General features: G+C 46.2%; 1 protein-coding gene across 1 annotated transcript; it reads right to left on the bottom strand.

Moving 5' to 3' along the window:
* Window positions 1-1,420: 1,420 nt before the first annotated feature.
* Window positions 1,421-19,655, bottom strand: SMIM3 (small integral membrane protein 3). The gene is made up of 2 exons (XM_081091890.1): window positions 19,255-19,655; window positions 1,421-2,771 (listed from the first exon to the last, which is right to left on the bottom strand). Exon 2 carries the CDS (start codon window positions 2,758-2,760, stop codon window positions 2,578-2,580), a length of 183 nt encoding a protein of 60 aa, XP_080948016.1. The 5' UTR covers window positions 2,761-2,771; window positions 19,255-19,655; the 3' UTR covers window positions 1,421-2,577.
* Between the last annotated feature and the right edge of the window lie 3,803 nt (window positions 19,656-23,458).

The following is a 23,458-nucleotide window of genomic DNA, read 5'->3' as shown; positions in this document are numbered from 1 at the left end:
ATTCCTACAATCAAGGAATCTCTCTTGAAAGGCCACATGACACTGACAATTGCGAGGCGTGTCTGCAGGGCTTTTGTTACTGCGGAAGGTAAGAGTCCCCTTCACTTCCCACACTAAGCACACCTACCTTCGGGGTCTCCATCTATAAACCTTCTCTCACAAGGAGTGGCACCATAGTGGATACAGTGACAGGGGGCCTGGGTGAAGAAAGGAGAGGCCGTGCACAAACCCTGGTTTCCTGAGCCCCCATGGGCTAAGCGTCCCACAGTGAACACCAACTACCCGGGAAAGAGTATAGTCCGGGTCTCCCGCCCGCCCCCAAGGGAGTATTTGTGTTCCCACACAGAATTGCATGCGCTGCAATTTCGGAATTTGCTGCTATTCAATCATTCTAATCCTAATCATTGTCATCGTGGTGGTGATTGTTGTTAAAAACACTATATGAACCTCAAAACCACGGTGCTATATTTAAAAAATCAGACACACAAAGTTCATATATTGTATGATCCCGCTGATGCGAACTACTCAGACTAGGTAAATCAGGAAGTAGATTTGTATCCCTACTACCGTTGTGGCCGGTGTGGCTCGGTTGGTGGAGTGTCATCCCATGTACCAAAAGGTTGCCGGTTTGATTCCATCAGGGCACATGCCCAGGTTTCAGATTCCATCCCCGGTTGGGGTGCAGGCAGGAGGCAGCTGATGGATGTTTCTCTTTCTCTCCCTCTCCCTTCATCTCTCTCTTTGAAACAGGTGATGAAGTTCTGCATTTTGGAGTCATCCAGGAAAAGCTGGCCCTGGTGGTCCATGTAGTAAAAGTACTCGCAGGTGCGGGGCACCGGGCTCTGGCTCTGAGGGTAGTATATGATCCCTCATTATCACCCCTTACCACCTGACCTTCTCCATCTCCTGGCTTTGCTTGGTTCTCTCTAGACCCCTCCACTACTCTGTAGTGGTCTCCAGGTCCTGCATCTAGCACCTCCCCCCTCTCAGCCTTACACTCTGCCTGGCTGCTCCTGTCCACTGCTGTGCCACATCTGCCCGATGCAGGTGACCCCCCCCCCCACCCACCCAAAACCTAACTCCAGCCATAAGATCTATCCCAACGAACAGACCCAGGTTCCCAACTGTACCCTGAAAGCGTCCTCCTGACTATCACAAGCACCTCAAACACAACACATCCAACAATAAATTCTTATCTTCCAAAATCTGTCTTCTCTGCACTCTGTGTCTGTGTAAATTGCACAGCTATCCACCCACCTGCCAAAGCTAGAACCCTGGAAGTCTATTTGATTCTTCTCTGTCCATTTCTGTTCCTACATTCAAACTGTGTCTCTATGACCCATAAATTCAGTGGAGTCTTTGACCCCAGTTCCTAAGTTTAATATGTGTTAGTACTCTTTAAAGAAAGACTCAGACATGCTCGTTCTAGTACTTTATTGGAAATTGGTTGTGTACATCAATGAGATCAGATCAAAGTAAAAGCATCATGTTCACACAATAATATCCTGATATCTGTGCTATCTTTTTACATAATTTAATAAATCCAATGGGGCTCCTGATTTGAGTCAAAGAGCTTGAGTGGTCCAGAAATCTCTTTATATAAATATAAATCATAGCTTCTAAAATAGCCATCATTGTTTTGAGCTAGTTTCCAGAGTCCTGGGAACATCTCTTAAAACATTAGTCTGTACCTCGGATTATTTGCAGTGCTGGTGGGAGTGAGTGAAGGGGGTACATATACCGTGGAGCTAATTCTAGCAGGAGCTGGGGCAGGGGGGGCATGAGGCGCTGGGGACTAGAGATGCTGAAAGCTGGCCGGGGAACTCAGCTACCCTGCATTTTCCAACATTGCTGGAGTGTCAGAGCTATGAGACTCCAGAGCAGAAAGAAAGAGTTGCCCTAGCTCCCTTGGCATTGCCAGGACGTGGCAGAGCCCTCCTCCAGATTGTAGACTGGCAGAGGTTCTGGCACAGAGAAAGTCCTGGAAAGTTCCCCTCCCCCTCCCTCCCACTGCCATGATGCATTCCCTCCCAAATTAGAAAACTTGAGGGAGTGGCACATCAAAGAAAATCACTCTGAGCCAGTGCGCTGCTGGCCCTTTGGAATGAGGACAGGGTGCCTTTGCTTGGTTTGGCCTGAGGGGCACTGACAAAGGCTGCTCTGGCCCCATTGTCTCCCTCCCACCTTGAAGGCCATCATCACTAATTGGGTTCTTTGGTTCTTCCGAGCTTCTCAGCATCCAGCAGTAACACCTGTAGATCTGTGTTGGCTTCATTGCTCACAAACAGCCTTAACCTCCACCACGTCATTGGTTCTCACAACCCTATGAGGTAGGAAGGGCAGGGATCACAATCCCCATTTGAAAGGCAAGGAACCTGGAACTCAGAATTAGGTCCCCCAGTGGAACTCATGCAGCTGGTCAGTGGCAGAATCAAAACCAGAACTCAGGTCTCCCCTCCCATATCAAGCTTCAGAGTCTACACTCCCAAGTCCCTCCTGCTGCTTCTCTGAGAAAGCGGGAGAGCCTGGGGGAGGGGCCGCTGCCCGCATCCCTCCCCTGCCCCTCTCGGCAGGCTCTCAGACAGCCCCGTTGAGGACAGGATGAGTCCGCATGCGGTAGATGATGACCACCGTGGCCGGGCACAGCAACAAGGACGTCATGATGACAATGGTGGCCAGGATGATGAGGACAATGACCCAGATATCCAGGATGTGCTTGGGAAGCGTGCCTGGCGTGGGGACCTCACTGCCGGCGTCCATGCTGCTGCACTCTGTAACAGACAGCGAAGAGGAAGTCACTGTTTGGTACCTTCTCCCTGCCTCCCTCGTGGGGAGAAAACCTGCTCCAGGAGTCAGAAACTCGAGTCACTGACGAGCTGTGTGATCTTTAAAGTTGCTTGATCAATAATAACAATGGCCTCATTCACAGAGGGCCTCCTGTGTGCCAGACACCGTGCTAGGCACTTACAGGTACTAACTTAGTCCTCACTTCAACCACCAACCCGAGGGGGTAGGGACTCTCGGGCTTTTTTGTGTGTTGGCCTTTATCTTCAGTTATTCCCATTTTAAAGATGAGGACTCTAAAGCCTTACAGGGTGTAGATGTAGTTAATTTGCCTGAGGAAGTGAAGCCAGCTGGGTGGGACTCCAGCACCTCGATGTTTAACTATTAAACCACCAAATTCCCAGTGTATTTCTTCTCCTATAAAATGGAAGAGTCATTGCTTTTGGTTCTGTACTCCTTCTCCCATTCTCCTGGTAAGAGAACCCCCTCTTTTCTGTGAAGAACCTACATACTCCATGTCTTAAGGTGCTTGCCTGAGGACAGGGGTGGATATGTGACTTGGGCTTGGCCATTAAAAATCTCCATAGCCTCAATTCAGGAACAGGTGAGCAACCCAGGGTAGATCGATCAAAGTCCTCCCAGGGCTGGTATGCACAAGCTATTGGGAAAGATGACCCTTTCTGCTGGGATGCTAAACTGAAGGGTGTGAGTCTGGAAAGGATGGGTGTGGGGCTATCTTGCCCATATGTGGAGCGCCTGTGCTAGAGAAGGAAAGAAAAATAGAGCCTGTTTTGAATCCAGCCCAGTCTGACGCCATCTGCAAACCAGGACATCCCAGATTATAAACCAACTAGAGGCCCAGTGCACAAAATTCATGCACTCGGTGGGGGGGGGGGCTCTCAGCCTGGCCTGCTCCCTCTTGCAGTCCGGGAACCCTTGGGGGATGTCCGACTGACGGCTTATGCCCACTCCCCACGGACCTAAGCCATCAGTCGGACATCCTTAGTGCTGTGAGCCTGCTTCTGGCTGAGCGGCACTCCCCCTGTGGGAGTGCACTGACCACCAGGGGGCAGCTCCTCCTTGGTGGTCAGTGCGCATCATAGTGACCGGACATTCCACTGTTTGATTGATTTGCATGTTAGCCTTTTATTAAATAGGATGGTTTCTGGGTTTTGCTTAAGCATTGCCAATTTGGTTTCTCTGGCTTGGAGCTAAAAGAGTTCTGATGGATACAATATATAAATCAGTTGTTCCCAAACTTTTTCAATTCACAGCGCCCTTAATGTCTTAGTAATTTCCTGACAGCACTCCAGGCCAAAAGAAATAGCTAGCAGTTCTGTTTATTACGTAGTTAAGTTCAAGGAACTTAATAAGCATTTATGTCCAAACTAAAATAGTAACTATTTGAAAAAAATAATAGACACAAATAGAAAGAGAAAAATATGTTTTTAATTTTTAACCAGTTATTGAGTAATGGGATGTGTGCAACATTTGGACACTGCACAACTTTTGAAACTTAAGAGTCAGACTGGACAATGAGATGCTCACTTCCTATTCTACGTTCATTGGTGTCTAGTACTTACTGTATCATAGCAACCACCCAAAGCTCAGCTCCACAAATTATAACATCATCAAAAGGAATGTAGTAGGATTAATGTTAAACTGTAAGATCTCTTGAGCCAGTAGTTTACACAGTGTCTGAGAGATGTCAAACATCACTATTCTTGTCAAAAATATTAAAGATCTTGCAGTCCCTATACACCCAACTTTCCAGTGAATTCACTGTGGCTCCCCAAGGCCCAGTGCACAACTTGAGAACATCATACATTCCCTGCCCAGAGGCTGGTATAAACAACCTCCCAAGGTTCCTTTTAGACCTAAGGTCTTTTTATTTTATTTTATTGATTATAGAGAGAGGAAAGGAGAGGGAGGGAGGGAGAGAAACATCAATGATGAGAGAGAATCATTGATCGGCTGCCTCCTGGATGCCCCACAGTGGGGATTAAGCCCAAAACCTGGGCATGTGCCCTGAATGGGACTCGAACCCTAACCTCCTGGTTCATGGGTCAACGCTCAACCACTGAGCAAGACCAGCCAGACTAGATCTAAGATCTTTAATCCTGGTGATTCTAGGTCCCAGACAAAATCCCCAAGTCCAGTCCTATTTTCTGCTTTTAAGTAATTAGTAACTTTTCCTTTCTAGTCCCTCTGGCTTCATGCCCACTGTTGCCACTCTAAGTACAGTACTTCTAAGTACAGTACCGATTACCATACTTTGCTACTGATTATAGAGTCCCCAAGATGTACATACAAGGATGCTCGTTTCTGCATTGTTTGTTATATCAACCAACATAACAGAAATGTCCATAAATAGTAAAATAAAGTAGGGTATATCCATATAATGAAATACCTTACCGCAATTCCATTCATTCATTTAGCAAATATGTAGTGCTTACTACACATCAAGCATTGTCCCAATATGTTACAATATTAACTTATTTAATAGTTATTAAAAAGAATGATGGTCTGTGGGGGGAAATTAAGTGCAGGATAATATGGATAGGATCATTCCTTTGGTTTGGATTTAATTAATCAGAATTAATTTAATTAAACAGAATTAATCAGATAGATAGGTAAGGGTATAAAAATGAAAAGTCTTTTGTGAGCGAAGTCCCAGGACAGTGTTATAGGGATTGCCTTTGAGTGTTGGACTGGGAATGGGAGGTTTTGCTTTTCATTCTTCACGTCTTTCCAGTGTCTGAATTTTCTACACGCGCATGTATTGCTTTTTTTGAAGTTACTGTACTGAAAATGTACTGCAATTGTTATTTTTATTGGTATTTATAGAACATCTGCTAATTGCTTCGAATAGTCTAAGATTTATGGGGATGGACATAGATTTTCTATTCACTGGAAGCAGCACAGGTGAGGAATCTCCAGGGCCTAAGAATTTGATTTTGTCCAAGAAGCAACCCCATTTTCTTTCTTTTTTTTCTTCTTTTCTGAATTTTTTTTGTTCTTTTTTAAAAATTGAGGTATAATTGACATAGAACATTATATTACTTTTGGGTGCACAATGTAATGATTTGAATTTATATATATATATATATATATATATATATATATATATATATTGCAAAATGATCTCCACAATAAATCTAGTTAGCATCACCACACATAGTTAAAAAAAAATTTTTCTGACGATGAGAACTTTTAAGATTTACTCTCTTAGCAATGTTTGAATATGCAATACAGTATTATTAACTATAGTCACCATGCTGTACATTACATCCCCATGATTTATTTATTTTATAACTGGAAGTTTGTGCCTTTTACCCCCTTCACCCATTTCGCCCAGCCCCCACCACCTGCTTCTGGTGACCACCAATCTGTTAACTGAATCTATGAGTTCAAGTTTTGTTTTGCTTTATATTCCACTTATAAGTAAGATTATATGGTATTTCTCTTTCTCTGCCTAATTTCACTTAGCATAATGCCCTAAAGGTCTATCCATGTTGTTGCAAATGGCAAGATTTCATTATTTTTGAATAATATTCCATATTTATATACCACATTTTCTTTATCCATTCATCCATTGATGGGCACTTGGGTTGTTTCCATGTCTTGGCTATTGTAAATAATGCTGCAATGAACATGAGAGTGCAGTTATCTTTTCAAATCAGTGTTTTCATTTTCTTCTGATAAATACCTAAAAGTGGAATTGCTAAGTCATGTGGCAGTTCTATTTTTTAGTATTTGAGGAATCTCCATACTGTTTCCTACTGTGGCTGCACCAATTTACATTCCCAACAGTGCATGAGACTTCCCTTTTCTCCGTATCCTCACCAACACTTGCTATTTCTTTTTGATAACAGCCATTCTAACAGGTGTAAGGTGCCATCTCATTGTGGTTTTGACTTTCATTTGTATGAGGTGCTGTCTCACTGTGGTTTTGACTTGCATTTCCCTGATGATTAGTGATGTGGAGCATCTTTTCATGTGAATGCTGGCCAGCTGTATGTCTTCTTTACTTTTAATTTTTTTTACATCAACTGGATGGAGGGACAAATGGAAACGGGGCGGGGGGGGGGGTGTCTTTATAATTCTCTGTATTAAAAAGAGCAAATACATACATTTATGATGTTTTAAGTCAAATAAGATTCTAGTCTGAAACTAGATCAGTGGTCACCAAGTGTTATAGAGTGTGCTCAGTGAGAGCCACCTGCGGACAGTATAAAAAACACTAATTTCTGGGTCCTATTCCAGACTTAGTGAATTAGACTCAAGAAGAGATGGAAGGGGGGCTTTTCTCCCCATTTCCCAGGTGATTTGAATGTGCAGCCAGGTTTGGGAACCCCTGGACTCAACAATCTCTAAGGCCTCTACAACTCTTTCCAGCACTAGGATTTGAGAATTGATTCCGAGGTCCTCCGTTGCCAGTCTGGTCAGATCTGGGCAAGTCTGAGGTTAAGGAGAAGCCTCTGGCCAGGCTCCCTCAGGCCTGCGGAGGAGGGAGAGGCACTGGCTGGCCCTGCCTCAGCCTTGGAAACGTGGTCACTCTCTCCAAGGTCTACAGCGTGGAAGCATGAGTCACTGAGGACGCGCACAGTGCTCGGGAGTACGGGGGCGGAGCGCTTATTCTCTGTGGTCTCCTGACTACATCAATAGCTAGCTTGCTTTGGCCCAAAAGAACCCCACAAAGCTCTTTCTGGTAAACCCATTAACATGAGTCTGTGACTCCAGATGCCAGGAACACATCAGCTCCTGGCTGGTTTTCGTAAGCAAAACCTGTCGTTTACAGGAACTCAGGCTTCAGGGCTCATCCACAACCAAGACGCACAGAACACTGAAGCCAGAGCCAACCTTATTTCACAGATGGCAATGCTGAGGCCTGAGGTTCCCCCCCTTCACCCCCACGCCCTCCCCGAAGAATCATCCCAGTCATAAATCTGATCAAGTCGCTGTCCCATCTAAGAAAACAGAACAAGTAAATGAATGGATGAAACTTTTTCTGTAAAGTGTATTCTCAACTATACTAATATTACTCTTTTGCACATAAGATTGTTTAACCCAACCCCCCTCACACACACACACACACACACACCACCGATAAAAGTGCAGCTGCTCTAGAATGCCAGGGAGGGGGTGAGGGAGGGAGGTTTTGGGGCCTACTCAGTCAACAGGGCTGGATAAATATCCTTAGAGGCCCTAAGCACTAAAGATTAGAGTGCTCACCCCCTTCACATATACAATTCAAAATAAAAGTAATACTACACCACAACACAAAAACGTACATGTTACAATGACATTAAAGTTGCTTTTTTTGATAACTGAAAACATCGGAGGAAATCACTTTTCCCAGTTATTTTGTTGGTGTCTGCTTAGCACAGCCTGCTCACCTGGTACAGCACAGCTGTCCAGCTTCCCCTTGACCCCTAGGTCCCAGGGCTCCCAAGCTGGCCATCCACGTAGCCAGACGACAGAGGGTACAGGGAGCACCATCTGCCTGTGTCAACCTTCTCAATCCTTGAGCCCGTGTCCTCGTGTGGGCTGCTCCTTCCCAGGTGACAGGGATTCCACTCACTTCCACCTCCCCACTCTGTGAAAGAAAAACTCTGTCCCCAAAATAAGAGCTCCGCAAACGTTCAGCATCCTTAATGGAATACTGGAAAAATCCGCTTGAGAAAGAGCAGGGCTCTGAGCTGCTGCAGCTGACTTCTGTTTGACCTCTGTTGGCATCCGGGTGCACTGGCTCCTTGTGAATGCATAAAACCCTGCTTCTCGGCACATTTAATTAATAACCAAAGATCGACCTGCTTTTCATTGGCTTTGCAGATATATTCCTTATTATTTCTGATTAATGAATGGGTCACGTCAGACTATGGCCCAATCCATTCACGTCACAAACTTAACCTTATTACTGATAAAAACGTGATGTTTTTATGACCATGGGAGGTAAAACAGCTGTCAATCCTAAACTCCTGTCTTTGTAAACTAGCATCCTTTATCTGCTGACCTCATTCATGAATAATATACTGGACATGTGTTTAATGTAAGTTTGTCTAAGAAACTGAATTAACACCACCCTGAGCTGATAAGCAGGGAAGCCACTGTTCTCACCAACCACTGACACCCCCAGGTCTCTACACCTGCCCTGAGTGTGAGCAGTATGGACAATGCAATGCAAAAGCTAATAATCCCCAAATGACTGTTTTTGTGTCCATTAACAAAATTAAGTGTAAGGATGAAAAATTGTAGTTTCCTCCAAAGGAAGAAAACATTGTACCTTCTCCAAAGGTAGAAAATCCATCCCATCTATCAAGTACTGTACATGGTCCAGTCTAGGAAGGGAAAAGGATGGGTGCCCCGTCTCCTGCTTGGGGAAACACCACGTTTGATTCTGAGACCATTTTTGTAAGCAACTAAAAATCCTTTGGCAAAAAAAATAAAAAGTCACTGTTCCAGCCAATTCCATCATATGGCAAAGTTTTTAGTTCTAATAAAAAATATATAAATTTCCTACATTAAAATTTCCTACAAGTCAGAATTTTAGAATAACTGAATTCAAGGGGAATAATCTGTGCTATCTACCCATCTTTTAATTATGAGGCTCATCCCCAGCAGCAGCTTTCCGTCTCTGACAGAGCAATATTGTTTTTGATTGGCACTTACCAGAGCAAGTAACTTTGTCCAGGACATTTGTTCATTCATTCACTTGTCAAGTACTTGCTATATATAAGTTACTCTTTTAGGAATTACCATTATTTACTCAGAAGACATAGCTCTTTTACTTCCAAGGAGCACAGAGAAGTTAAGTACCCCTCTTCTCTCTACCCTTAAACATGGAAGCCCACAAGCCAGCCTTTCTTTAACAGATGTATGGGGCAAGTGCTAAGCACTGTGCTAGGCCTTGTCCCATACATTAACTTATTCAACCTTCCAACAATCCTGTGCGGGATATGTTATTTCACCGATGTGGAAACTGGCTGGTGACCATAAAGCTAAGTAAATGGGGTTCAAACTCGGGTCTCCTGACCCTGCCTTCACCACAGCCCACAGCTACCTCCAAAGCATCCACACGGCCCCCACGTGTGCGAGCACGGCGTACGGTGGAGCCACAGCTCTCTTCTAAGTCCAGGTGAGGCTCTTACTGCTTTGGCCAAAGCCATTTTAGATTTAGAGAATTAAGAAGAAATATGCAATCTACACAGATCAGGACTTTTATTTCCAGTTCTAGACCAAATGCCAAACTAAACCATTTTGACCGATACAACTGGAAAAATTGGACCCAAAAAAATATGCTTGAAGGCACTAAGAAATAACAAAACAATGAATTACCAGGCTAAGATCTGGGAGTGGACAGAAATCCAGGGCGCTGAGTTTGGCATTTGAAGCGGCATTTCCACTGGTGGGGAATGGAACCTGAGCAGTGTTTCCGACAGACTCGGGAGTCCACGCCCGCCAAGACAGAGAGACTTAAACCCTTGCATTTTGAGGTTGGATTTCAGTGAGCACTTTTTGTGCTGAGCGTGTCCTAGATGTATACCAAGCAGCTTTGAATCATCACCGTCCCTGAAACTGAAGTAAGGTTGTTCCAGATTGCCAGGTGCCTGGCAGAAGCAAACCTTTATCCTCTCTCAAGGAGATAACATCACAATAGGTTTCAATTCCCTCCCCCCCCCCCCCAAACATAATGTTCAGCACATAACCAAAAAATAAGCAGGAATAAAAAAGGGCAAGATGACATGTACAGACCCATCAGAAACAAGAGACAATAGGAAAAGATCTGTAGGACTCCAGCTACTGGAATTGTCACACTTGAAATAACCTTGCCCACTATGGTCAAAGAGGAAAAAACAATTGAAGATTCAGAAATTTGACAGAGAACTGGAAACTGTGAGAAAAAAATACAACAGATATTTTTAAAGAACCAAATAGAAATTCTAGAACTGGAAAATGTAATAATAGAAATGAATGGAAACTGTGAGATCATGAATGTATGTTTTAAGCCACTAAATTTGTGTTAATTTGTAATGGCAACATTAGAAAACAAATATTGCAATACTGGGTTTGTCCTGTGCAGATGTAACGTCTACAAACTAATGGAATTCTGGAAATCTACACAGAATTTAGACACTATCTAGTTTAAACCACGTAACCTACTTTCCACTTTACAGATTGAAGGCAATGACTCCCCCAAAGTCACAGAGCAAATTCATGGCAGGACAGAGGGGAGAACTCTTTTCAGTTCCATCACTAGCCAGGTTTCTTGATTATACCTTTTTACTTGTAAATGGTTACAGAGGACCTTGAGGCCCGGAGCCCTAAGCAACTTCACCTTGGTGAGATTGTTTTCCAGGAAAACACACACACACACACACACACACACACACACAGAAATGTCCTGTCAGAATCGGTCCTTTACATTCCATCCTTTTAACTTAAGGCCCAAATACAATTAAATCTAGTTAAGAAGGTAATGGCCAAACCTAAGGCCCAAATGCAATTAAATCTAGTGAAGAAGGTAATGGCCAAATCTTGTAACTTATTTATTCCTGGCTCTGGGTAAGAACATCAGAGAAGAGAGGGGGAGACACTGGAATCCTATTTGTAGGCAGAGATTCCACCAAACTGGGGGAAAAGCTCACATGCATATGGGATGAAGGACTGGGAGAGCAATGGATAACTTTGTCTGGGCTCCACTCTGCCCTGACAGACTTCACCCAACTGACCTCACTTTTTCTCACTGAATGCCTTTCCTCTCTCCTCAGTGGTATTGTTACTGAGCGAACAATTCTTAAATCCACAATCCCCAAGCTCCTGTATTTGGGAATGCAATAGGTGGAGGGAATCCTGGGAAATGGCAGGAAGTCACACTCACACTGCAGAGTAGTGTTAAACGCCCAGGATTAGAGGCCAGGGGGCTTGGATTTAAATCTGGTTCCACCACTTTCTAGCTGACCAACCTTGCACAACTTACTTAAATTTCATAATGCTTTTATATCCTCAGCTGAAAACAAAACAACAAAAGTGAGGAAAGAATGGGATCTACCCCATAGGGTTCAGAGAATTCCATGGGACAATCACACATAGTTCTCAGCAGTGTTCCAACACACACAATTAGTACTCTATGAATGTTTGTTCTATGATTAATAATTCCTGGCCTTATGTAGGAACTCATTGATCCAAGCAAATATTCCACCCTCCTTCAGCTAGTTTGTTAGAATCCCTAACTTGGATCATATCTTTATCAACAAAAATGATAGGTGATTAATCTATATTAAAGATTTTAAAAAATCAACCAGCAGCATGCTTGATTTGCCTGACCTATGCCTCCAGTTCAAGTATGCAACTGGTAGAGTAGCAATTGAATCTAATTCAAGACACATTCACGGCACTGTAATTAACACTGGGGATCAAGGAGTGGTGTAGAGACAGAGATAAATAAAAGTGTTTGTCCTTAAGAAGTTCACTCTCTTATGGAGGAAAAAAGACATTAATTACAACTTCTAATTGCAATAGAAGGCAAAGAAATGTTACCTGAAGGTACAAACCACATGCTACTGACAAGAGGGAAGAATTAAAAAGAGCATTGACTCTGGGGTGAAGAGGATCTTAATTTGAATCCTGCTTTCCACCCTTATTGGAGGTGTGACTTTGGAAAAGTTATTTAAAATCTCCAAACCTCAATCTTCTGATCTGTACACTAGGAACACTAAAAGCACTGCATTGCACCATCCTATTGTGAGGATAAAGTGAGGCCAAATATATAAAGTCCTTGAACATAATAGATGCTCAAAAATATTAATTCTCATTCCTTTGTTTTTGTCTAAGTAAAATAAAAGCCTTTACAAGGAAGGAGGCCTTTGGACACGGGCTTTGAAGATAAGTAGGAGCTCAAAAAAGAAGAAATGAGGGGAAAGGCAGGATAAACAGGATAAGCCCAGAGGTGATGAGCTACCAGGTGTGTTGGGAGCATATGTAGTCCTTGTGGCTTTGGCAAGAGGCTGGCCTCTGTAAGCTTCAGTTTCATTTGTAAAATGGAAATAATAACAATTAATGACAGTAACTACTTCATTGGATGCCAGGCAAGTTGAATGAGCGAATACACATAAAGCACTTGGGACAATGGCTGGCACACAGTGAGGGCTTCATATATGTTCAACTGAGCTAGTGAACACAGCATAGCTCCTAAATTCAAAGAGTTCAGAGGCCTCACCCTTAGTTTGGGTGCCGTGACTGCTCTGAATCTGGTCTAGGAAACCACAGTGATAGTTTCATAAACAAATACCTTTGATAGTCTGTCCCAGCTTTGACCTTCCACCAGACACACACACCCTCCACATCTGAACTGCTGCTAAAAGTTAACTTTTGAGAGATTGCCAAGGTTATCTGACCAGTTCTATCGCCAAGGAGTTCACTGAGGAAGAAGGCAATAAAAGAAATGACTTCCTGCTGGCAGGCGAGCTTAATTACCCCGAAGTGGGAGAAAAGGCAGAGAGAGGCAGGTCGCTTCCTGCAGGTGTCACTGCCAGAGCTCACAGACAGTGCTGCTGCTGCTGCTTCATTCCCACCAGACACAAGGGCCAGAGAGGAGGCAGCTAGAACCAGCTGTGCGTCACTGACACTGGCGGCATCTCTTCAAGCATCTTGCAGAATGTGAGCAATGAGGCTGATGGTTCCCAGGGCAGTAGACTTGGGAGTTTACCAGCATCACACAGCTTATGGGACCCCTGTAAAGCTCCACCCTCAGGAGCTGGTAAGACTGGAGCATTTATTTATTTTATTTTTTAAAAAAATACTTTTATTGATTTCAGAAAGAAAGGGAGAGGGACAGGGAAAGAGAAACATCAGTGATGAGAGAATCATTGATTGGCTGCCTCCTGCATGCCCCCTACTGGGGATCAAGCCAAGCAACCTGGGCATGTGCCCTTGACCAGAATAGAATCTGGGACCCTTCAGTCCATAGGCTGACCCTCTATCCACTGAGCCAAACCAGCTAGGGCTGGAGCATTTAGACAAGACATAGAAGACAACCCAAATACCGAGATGGGGCCCCTTTGGCCACCTAGGAGCTTGGGTAACCTAATGACCTGTGTCCCAAATGCTGGTCCCACTTTGAGACCTCTGTTCATGCTGTTCCCTCTTCTTAGAATGCTCTTCCCCCATATCTTCCTTTTCTTTTCTTTTTTAAAAATATATGTTCATTGATTTCAGAGAGGAAGGGAGAAGGAGAGAGAGATGAGAAAGAATCACTGATCGGCTGTATCCTGCATTCCCTACACTGGGGATCAAACCCACAACCCAGGCATGTGCCCTGACTGGGAATCAAACCATGACCTCCTGGTTCATGGGTCAATGCTCAACCACTGAGCCACGCAGGCCAGGCCAGATCTTCCTTTTCAACATCCAGTGTCTCAATGTCCACAATCTCAACTTAAATGTCACCTCGTAGGAAAAACCTTTCCAGATTCTCTATCTCTGACCTGGTTTTATTTTCTTTGTACACTTTTCACAATCTAAAGCCTGCTTATTTGCTTGTTTATTTGTTTTTATTGACCCTCTTTACCTGCTCCAATACAAGCCCAAGGAGATCAGAAGCCTCAGCTCTTGTTCGCTGCTGTACCCTCAGCACACAGTAAATGCCCAATACACTTGAGACCGGTGAAGGAATGAATATGGGCTAACCAGGCAACTTCCGATTTGAGCTCAACTCCTGGAACTAAAGTGCTGGAGGTCCAGAGAGGATTCTCAACCCCGCAGAAAGTCCAGTGACCCTAAAAGTCAGAACCCTATCTCTAAAATAATGACAATCTCTGATTTGATCATTTTCTGGGCTCTCTGTACATCCAGGAAGGATTATGGGGATCTCTTTGTTTCCCAGCCCACCCTGTCCTTACCAGGCAGAGGAGAACTGGCCTTTCAGAATAATGCCTTCTAGAATCTGCTCTTGCTCATTTGCTGGGGCTGGTGAGCTCATATTAGTGTTTTGATTCGCTGTGCTCAGATGCTGGGCATTGAAGTTGGTGAAGGGATGTGGGAGTTGCTGCCCAGGGTCTGAACCTTCCTTTCTTTGTTCTTAGAAGAGGACAGGGAGGCTGATAAAAAGGGAGGAGATTTCTCAGGCCAAGTTCGGTGTGAAAAGGCCATCCCAGTTCACATTCATATTGGAAAAAGTTCCCCTCCTATAATGTAAGAGTTAGTCTCAAGCATTTACCAACCCTGTACAGAGTCCATTTCACCAGGGACTTTTGTTCCATGTTAAGGGGCCGGAGGGAGGAATGGTCTGGACACACAACTATCAAAAACGTGAAATAAATCAAATCGGAGGCATTTCTCCGATGACCCAACGTCCCTGAGGAGCGCTCTGTTCTCATTTTACCCCATTTGGCTTCTGTCTCCTCCAAAATTCTTAACAATCTAAAGACTTGTTCTGTGTCCGAGTTTCTCTCTGTTCCTCTGTGGCTGGAAAATGGAAAAACACCAGGATACTTCAAAGAGATCAGAAAGCAGGCAGAGCTGCACAAGACTGCACGTACCATCCGAGCCAGCCAATCACAGAGTCTTAGAAACCAACAGGGAGCCAGCAGAGGAGAAACCCAGGCCAAATCCACAGCATCCTGTTTAAACCTCCACTATCCATCATTGTGACTTGCCAGTGACTAAGTGTTTGCTGCCTGCTGGCCTGACTGGGAGACTGTCCATAAGGTGGGCTGTCAGGGGGGGCTCAGTGGCAGCTGCAAGGGCACTAGAGTGGCACGAATCCCCTGCCATGCTACATCTGGTAGATGGAATAATGGCCCCTTGAAGGTGTCCATATCCTGGGCCCCTGAACCTTGAATACGAAAAAGGAAACATGACTCAGAGGGTGGAACCATGTGATTAAAGTTAAGGACTTTGGGATTGGGAGATACAAAGTGGGCCCAATCTAATCACGAGTCCTTAACGGTGAAGAGGAAGGCAGAAGATTCACCATGAGAAGGACCCGGCTCTCCGCTGCTTGCTGGGAAGATGCTGGAAGGCGGCTATGAGCCAAGGAATGCAGTGGCCTCCAGGAGCAGAGAATGGCGCTCAGCTTACAGCCAATGAGAAAACGGTGACCTTGGTCCTACAACCAGAGGAACTGAATTCTGTCAACAACTCAGAAAAGTAGGGAACCAATTCTCCCTTAAAGACTCCAGAAAGAACAACAGCCTAGTGATGCCTTGATTCTCTTCTAGGGAAGCTTCGGAACTACAGAATTGTGATATATTAATCCATTTGATTTCTCTAAGCCATTAAATCTGTGGAAACTTGGGACGACATTAGAAAACCAGTGCACTGTGTGATCCTAAATAATCCTTCCTTTCAAACTGGGCCTTAGTTTCCTGTCAGTCAGTTGGAAAGGATGGACGCAGTGATCTATCTCGAAGGGTCTGCCTCTGCTCTCCTGACATCCCACCTCCCCGAGAGCCGTGCCCCAAGTCCAGGACCTCTCCGTTTGAAAACCATTAAGGAAAAAATGGGAAGGAGTGATGGGGAGAGAAGATTAATCTTTAAAAAGCCCCAAGGAGTCTCCTAAGAGGCAACCAGGGCACTCAGAAGGAGATTCAATGTTACCCCAGGGGAACGAAGTGGGAAGTCTGGAAGAGCAAGATAAAAGCTTCACAGTCAACTGGTAGAGGTTGTCCAGAGCATTGAGTTCAGGAGGATTTCCTAGCTCGGCCGGTGTGGCTCAGTGGTTGAGCATCCACCTATGAAGGAGGAGGTCATGGTTCAATTCCCCGTCAGGGAACATGCCTAGGCTGTGGGCTCAATCCCCAGTGCAGGGCATGCAGGAGGCAGCTGATCAATGATTCTCGCTCATCATTCATGTTTCTCTCTCTCCCTCTCGCTTTCTTAAATCAATAAAAAAATTTATTTTTTTTAATCAATAAAAAAATAAAGAAGGATTTCCCGGCTTTGTGGGGGTTCTGTGCAAGGCCCTGATGATCAATGTCTGCCTGGGGCCCGGGATGGGGGAGTAGGGACATGTGTGTCAGATATGTGTCATCACTAATTGAAACACAGTTCAGTTTTTTCTGTCTTTCCTTCTCTCTCTTCCATTTCATTTCCCCTGATCCTACATAGCGGGTCACCAGCAATTCACATGCCCAATTGCCCAGTCAAAGGCCAAATCAGTACAAATAAGGAAGCTATCTCTATACACAACTAAGCAATTTAAAATACATGGTTTCGTACTGAATCTGGTTCGCTGTTGGCTAATGTGTCCGGCGGTTATAACTCTGACTTGTTCCCCTTTCTGGCCACCTAACTTCTGGAAATACACCATTCTCACTTGACACTCATTGTCTGTTTCCTCAGTGAGTTGAAAGGGTACCAGGGCCCCTCGTAATTCACTAGTCCAGCGGCTGTCATTTAACTCCCCCCTAGGTCACCCTGCAAGTAAGTGACTGAGGCAAGATCTAAACGCATAGCCCTTAATTTCAATGCAATTCAGAATCTAGGCCCTGGAGCCACACTGCCTGGGTTCAAAGTACAGCTCTGCCACTTAGTTCCTGAGTGACAGTGGGTCTCTCTCTCTCTCCTCTCTCTCTGACATAATGGATGTAATAATGGTCTCTACCTTATAGGATTGAGGTAGACTAAATGAATTACTGCATATAAAATGCTTACAATAATGTCTGGCTCATAGCACTCAATAAATGCCAAGTACACTACATCATTCATCTTACCTAGCCGATCAGGGTGGAGGCCTGCGGGGTGTGACAATGCCAACATTGGCTCCTATAAACTGTGAGTGTGAGCACATGTGTCTGTCTTTGATATACAGTCAATAGCGGCCGTGTAAGATCGACTCAGATAAAGATTCTCTTTCCTTGGAGTTGTTTCCTTTGTAGGTTTCATCAATGGAGAGGACACAGAAGTGCATCTTTCAAAGAAGGATCAGAATAAGGCTGGGAAAAGCCCGGAGGCTGTGACTGCCTCTTTACCCCTGTGTATGTCACCCCTGGGCTCAGAACACAACCCGACCACGTCAGACCCATCCCTCCTGCCCCAGTTTCTACTTTGTTTTATGTCTCACTCAGCTCGGTGATTCTCAGGCGGTGCTAGAAAGGGGGAATCCCCCAGACCTTTTATGCAATGGAGCCCACAGTCCTGACGCCCTGAGAGGTCAGTGTTTGGGAGAGTTGATGGAGCATGACTGTAACCTCCCACAGCGTGACTCATGACCCGGGACAGCTGGAAACAGGAGGTCCCTGCTGGAGCAGAGAAGCGCTTCTCCTCGGCTTTTTCGGTTGTTACTGCAAACAGTGCATGCTGTCCTGAGCACAGCGGGGCTGCCTCGAATGTGCTCAGAGGAGGGCTAAGTGGCCTACGAAACCCAAAGAGCACGTGATGCTCAACCACAACTGCCCATCTGTTTAACCCCCACTTCCTCATCCCACAGATGGGAAGGCGCGGTGCAGCCCGTGGAAGGTAACTCAGTGTCTCCTGACTCCCAGGGAACTTTCCACCGCCACCCCCCACTCTTGACCCCATTCAGGCGTCCACGCCCCTTCCTGCTACTTGGGCACTGCAGTGCTGGCACCGTTCGCGGCAGGTGTGCACGGAATCTCTGATACTTGAATGACTGGGCCACTTGCACACCTGCAGTCCAGCACTTTGGGGAATCTATAGATGGAGGGGGAATGTGTGAGCCCGAAGGGCCACCAGGACCAGTGCTGTCAGGAAGAACCCAGTGGAGCTGCAGGGGACCCGGAGACGCGCTGGGACCGGCCCTGTGAGTAAGAGCCCAGCCTGGCCGCTCCTTCAAAATCAGAACCTCTGCCCCTGGGACAGGTTTGTGTGGCTCACATTTCTGGTCCTTTCCCTCCGTAAACAGCACTGTCAGGCCCGGTGCCAAGTGCTGAGGATCAGAGATGCGCCTAGAGACAGTCTCTACCCTCAAGGAATCTACGGAAGGGACACGGATGCAAGGGAACCGGCCACCCGAGCAACCAGGTCCCCACGCAGGAAAGAGGCCGAGGAGGAAAGGAGGGAGCCTGGAAGGAGGCCTCCGCTCCAAGGTGCTATGCACACCCCCGTCTCACCTGACTTCTGTAACGCAAAGGCTATTTCCTCCGTTTCACAGATGGAGAAAGAAGGCTCCCAGACGGGGCGCTGACAGTGCAGTGACAGCCAGGGCGGCCACCCACCACCACCCCGGACCCCAAACTCCCGGCCGGACAGAAGTCTGTCTCCTGTGGGGCTGGAGCGCACCCGCCGGCGGTCCGGCCTCCCCTGAGGCCCAAGGGGTGTGTGTGTGTGTGTGTGTGTGTGTGTGTGTGTGTGTGTGTGTGTGTGTAAGGGGAGGAAAAAGGGGAAATGCATAAGTACTGAAGCGGGAAACGAGGGCGCGGAGAGGACAAGACGGGAGAGTTGGGAGGCACTGGGACAGGGGCAGCGCGAGCACCGAGCCCCACGCGCGACCCCGACGGCCCCACTCACCGGTTCCGCGGCTGCTTTTAAAGCGCGGCGTCCACCGCAGCTGGATCGCGCCGGGTCTGAGAAGTTCCTGGGACGGGGGCGGCCCCAGCGCTACTCCGAGTCCCCGGAGCGGGACGCGGCCCTGGAATCTCCGTGCCCCGGGAGGCAGGCGCGTGCGGAGGAGCTGAGCGGCTGGCAGCGGACGGACGCTCTGAACCGGAGGCTCAGGAATTCGCGGCCGCCAGGGACCGCCCCCCGGAAAGCAGGGCTGGGCGCTGCCACCCGGCTCAGCTCCTCCCCCTGCTGCCCCGGGGCTGCGGGTGAGAAATGAGCCAGCCCGGGAGGCAGGAGAGCGAGGGGTCGCGGGTGCCCCTCGCAGCCTCGTCACGCACACGCCCTGAGCCCTGACAGTTACTTGGCCCGTGTGTGTGGGGGGGGGGGGGGGGGGGGCGTGCTCTGCTCTCTATATTGTATGTGAGCCCTGCAGGGCGGACCCAAAATGTGTCCTCCAAGAGCCTTCCCCGCTGTAGGCTACGCAGGGAAAAGCCTAACCCACGGATAAGGATGGAGGAGCCGGCCTCGGAGCCGCTGCTTTGCAATGTGCTGAGTGTAGGATCCTTAACAAGAAACTTCGCCTGGTGGACTTTCATTCTCTGTAAAGTGAAGGTACCAGCAACTGCCTCCCACCCCTGTTGTGAAGATTGGCTTAGAGCAGCGATTTTCAACCATTTTCATCTCATGACACATGAGCTCCTGACTAAAACTCTGTGGCACACCAAGTATGTTATATTTTGACCAAAAAAATAAGTATAATTTTTATTCATTCGAACTGGACGGCTGTTGTTGTGTTGGCTGTTGTCATTCGTTTGACAAGGGAAAGGGGTCAGGGCCCCTGAATAAACAGTCAGATATTGCATGCTTTAAACATTCTTGCAGCACACCGGCTGAAAATTGCTGACTTAGAGGATCAGGGTGAAGCTGGTTGGTTGTTGGCTGTAACATATCTCTGAGCATCCTGTTTATTTTCTGATAACAGTGAGATAGTCCAACCCAAGGTGATCAACGGCCCATTAGAGCTGAGCCTCAGAGAGGCCTGCCATGCCCTACTAGTCCCCGCCCAGCCTCCACACAGGACAAAGCCAGCTCTGCCATCTCCTGCCCACCTCCATGATTCACCCAGCGACCAGGCTGCAGGGCCTATTGTGGCACCCACAAATGTTACTTCAGCAGTTCAGCGTTCTTCACTCTTACTCTTCTGAAAAGCAGGAGCTCAGGCCTGGAGCATGTTCAAAATAAAAGGGGAAATTGAAGACCATCTCATCCCAAATGGCTCCTTTTATAGATGGAAAATCTAAACTCAGGCTCAGGAAGGTGGAGTGACGTACCAAGGTCACCAGAATAGGTCTGTCTGATTACAGAGCTGAAAGTCTACGCCCTCTGCACTAACGATTTGGGGCAGGGTCTGATTTTATTAAGGTCTTAAGTTCAGAACTCTGGGACCATGAAAAGGGCCCTAAGCTGACACTAAAAGGCATTAAACCTTGCCTTCTTGCCCTGGCTCTAGCACTGCCTTGTCGTGTGACTCCAAAAGTGAAAAGAAGGGAGTTGAATTAGCTATTCTCTAAAGTCACTTACACTTCCAAAATGCTTTCGAAGCTGAGGCTCAAGGATCTTAAGATTATTACAGTTTTGAGTTAAAAGCATGTCTGTGTGGGGTGATCCATCTTGTCCCACTGATGGACAGGTCCTGGCTGAGGTATCAGCTCCCTCCTTACAGACCCCAAGACAGCTCAGTTCTTCCCGAGGAGGCAGGCACTGAGACTCCCCTTGTCTCTCGCCCTCCCTTCCTCTGTCCCGCTGGAAAAATTCCTGAGGTTCTTTTTGCTCTACAGATCCTTGGGCAAAATGCCTCTATTCTTTGAGGAAGCTGCACTTGCTTGCTGACCTTCAAAAGAAATATGCTTTTAGTCTGAAAACTGATGTAGGAATTTTTATTTTTAATTACATCTTTTAAAATTGTAGCTGGAAGACCTAATTGAGCTAATGATTAGGCAAAGAGGTAAAATGGTGGAATTTTCCAAACATGTGGTATCTGAGATAAAACAAACTGAGCAGACAGGAAGAAAGAGAAGGAAATGGAAGGGTTGCATTTTCTAGCTTTGAAGTGGAGCGATAGTCATGTGGTCTCATTAGTGTGGTTATAATTATTTGAATCCATTCTTGTGGCTTAATTCCAAAGTGTTCAATTATTACACAGTCATGTAGCTGAGAGACAAAAGACTGCCTATTACTGGCAGATACCCTCAGTCCAGCCCGTCTAATTTTTGAAGTAAATGTGGTCTCAAGAAAAAATACACTGGGTGGGGGAAAAGTCAGTTTACACTTGTTCTTATGGAAAATAACACAATAAATAAGAAATAATAATACAAGAATAAACTCTGTTTCATGTACTCACAACTGTAAACCCTCTTGCCCGACCCTGCACAATAAAAGCCTCTGCCTTAAAAAAGAAAATTTACTTTAAGAACACTTCTTGAACATCTAACATGTAGCAAGTGTTTCACATACATCATACCATTTAGTCCTTGCTACAACTCTATAGTGAAAATGTTAACCCCCATTTTACACATGAGAACAGAGGCCCAAAAAGGATCAGTTGGATTGTCTAAGATTAGCTGGCCAGTAAGTGGCAAAACTGTTTCTAAATGTTCTACACCTAACTGACACCTACTGAACCACGTCCCCTCTGCACTTCTGTCTTTTACTCTATGAAATGGGGTGATTCCCGCCCTAGCTAGTGCACAATGCAAAATACAGAAGCACAAGCAGACCATTAGATGCATGACTGTGATAGACAGTAGAGGACAATAGTTGTGGGAATCAAGAGGAAAAATTGTTTTGACATCTAAACAGTGATATTAAATTTAGATGGTTGGTAAATATTACTTATTTACTTTAAATATGAATGCAAGTTTCTTTGTCCCTCCAGATTCGCCCTCCACACACTTCTCCATCCTGCTTTGTGCATGGGGTGGTACCACAGCTGGCCCCATCAAGGAGCCGTGTAGCAGGCACGGTCCATGCCTTGCCCACGTTCCTCGGACCTCACCCAACTTCAGCTCTCGCCAGATTTCCAACTGCCAAGACCTGCATCTTTGTGTCTGAGGACTGTCCCCAGACCCACAAGAAGGCCAGTCTGCCAGCCTGGCAATCCACAAGTACCCAAGAAATAGCCCAATCCCAGGAGCAGCCCTCAACCAGACTCCAAGGGCATGAATGTCCCAAAGCCCTCACCTTTTGGAGGAATGAGTCTGGGGCATGTGTTTACATTGTTTCCCCGAGTTTCTCTGTGGGACTAAAAACCCTTATTGTAGCCGGCTTAATAACACAATCTTATTGGCCACCTTCTCTTGGGCATCACGCCCTCACACCTCTACTTGTGCACTCTGAACTTCTTACATGAATTTTCACTCAAGTAGACTTTCATTTAAACCCTTATCCCACCGTCTGCTTCTGAGGGAACACAAACTAAGATAGGCTTCCCTGAGGTCTGGCTTCCTGTCGGGTTCAGCTAAGAGGGAAGTGCCAGCAAGAGCTGAGGCGTGTTGCATTTCTACTCTCCACCCCAGGGGCTGCCAATGCCTGGCTCTGTCCTGGACCCACAGGTCCTGCTCCCATCAGGGGCCTCTTCACACAGTTCTCTCCTGGTTCCAGGAAGCGGAGGCTCCCTCCCTTTACGCTTTCAGGCCATAAGTGGCACCCACCTTCACTAGCCCTGGGATACTGCAGCATTCCTTGTGATCGCTCTCCACCCTCTTAATAATCCCTTTAGTAAACCTTCCTCAAATTCTGATGTTAGCCCACCATTGCTCCTATTGGTATCACTAGTGATTCAGCAGGTTTGACGACTTCTGGATTTGGCCTCAGATAGTTGGTGATGAGGATATATGGAGGGTGCACAGGCGATGACAAGAATGGTGGAGGGAGCAGAGATGGAGAGACAAGTGCACAGTGCGACAAAGGCTAACTGGTAAGGGAGGGTGGGTATATTAGAGAGCTATTGCCGTGTAACAAAGTATCTCAAAATTTAGCAGCTTAAACATTGATTATCTGACAGTTTCTAGGGGTCAGGACTCCAGGAGCTGCTTAGCCAGGTGGTTCTGGCTCAGGGTCTCTCATGAGATTGCAGTCAGGATGCCAGCTGGGTCTATGCTCAACTCAATAT

This window comes from Myotis nattereri, assembly GCF_964212035.1.
Source record: "Myotis nattereri genome assembly, chromosome: 5".
Taxonomy (NCBI): domain Eukaryota; kingdom Metazoa; phylum Chordata; class Mammalia; order Chiroptera; family Vespertilionidae; genus Myotis; species Myotis nattereri.
The sequence above is the reverse complement of the archived record's forward strand: the minus strand, read 5'-3'. Positions and strand labels throughout refer to the sequence as shown.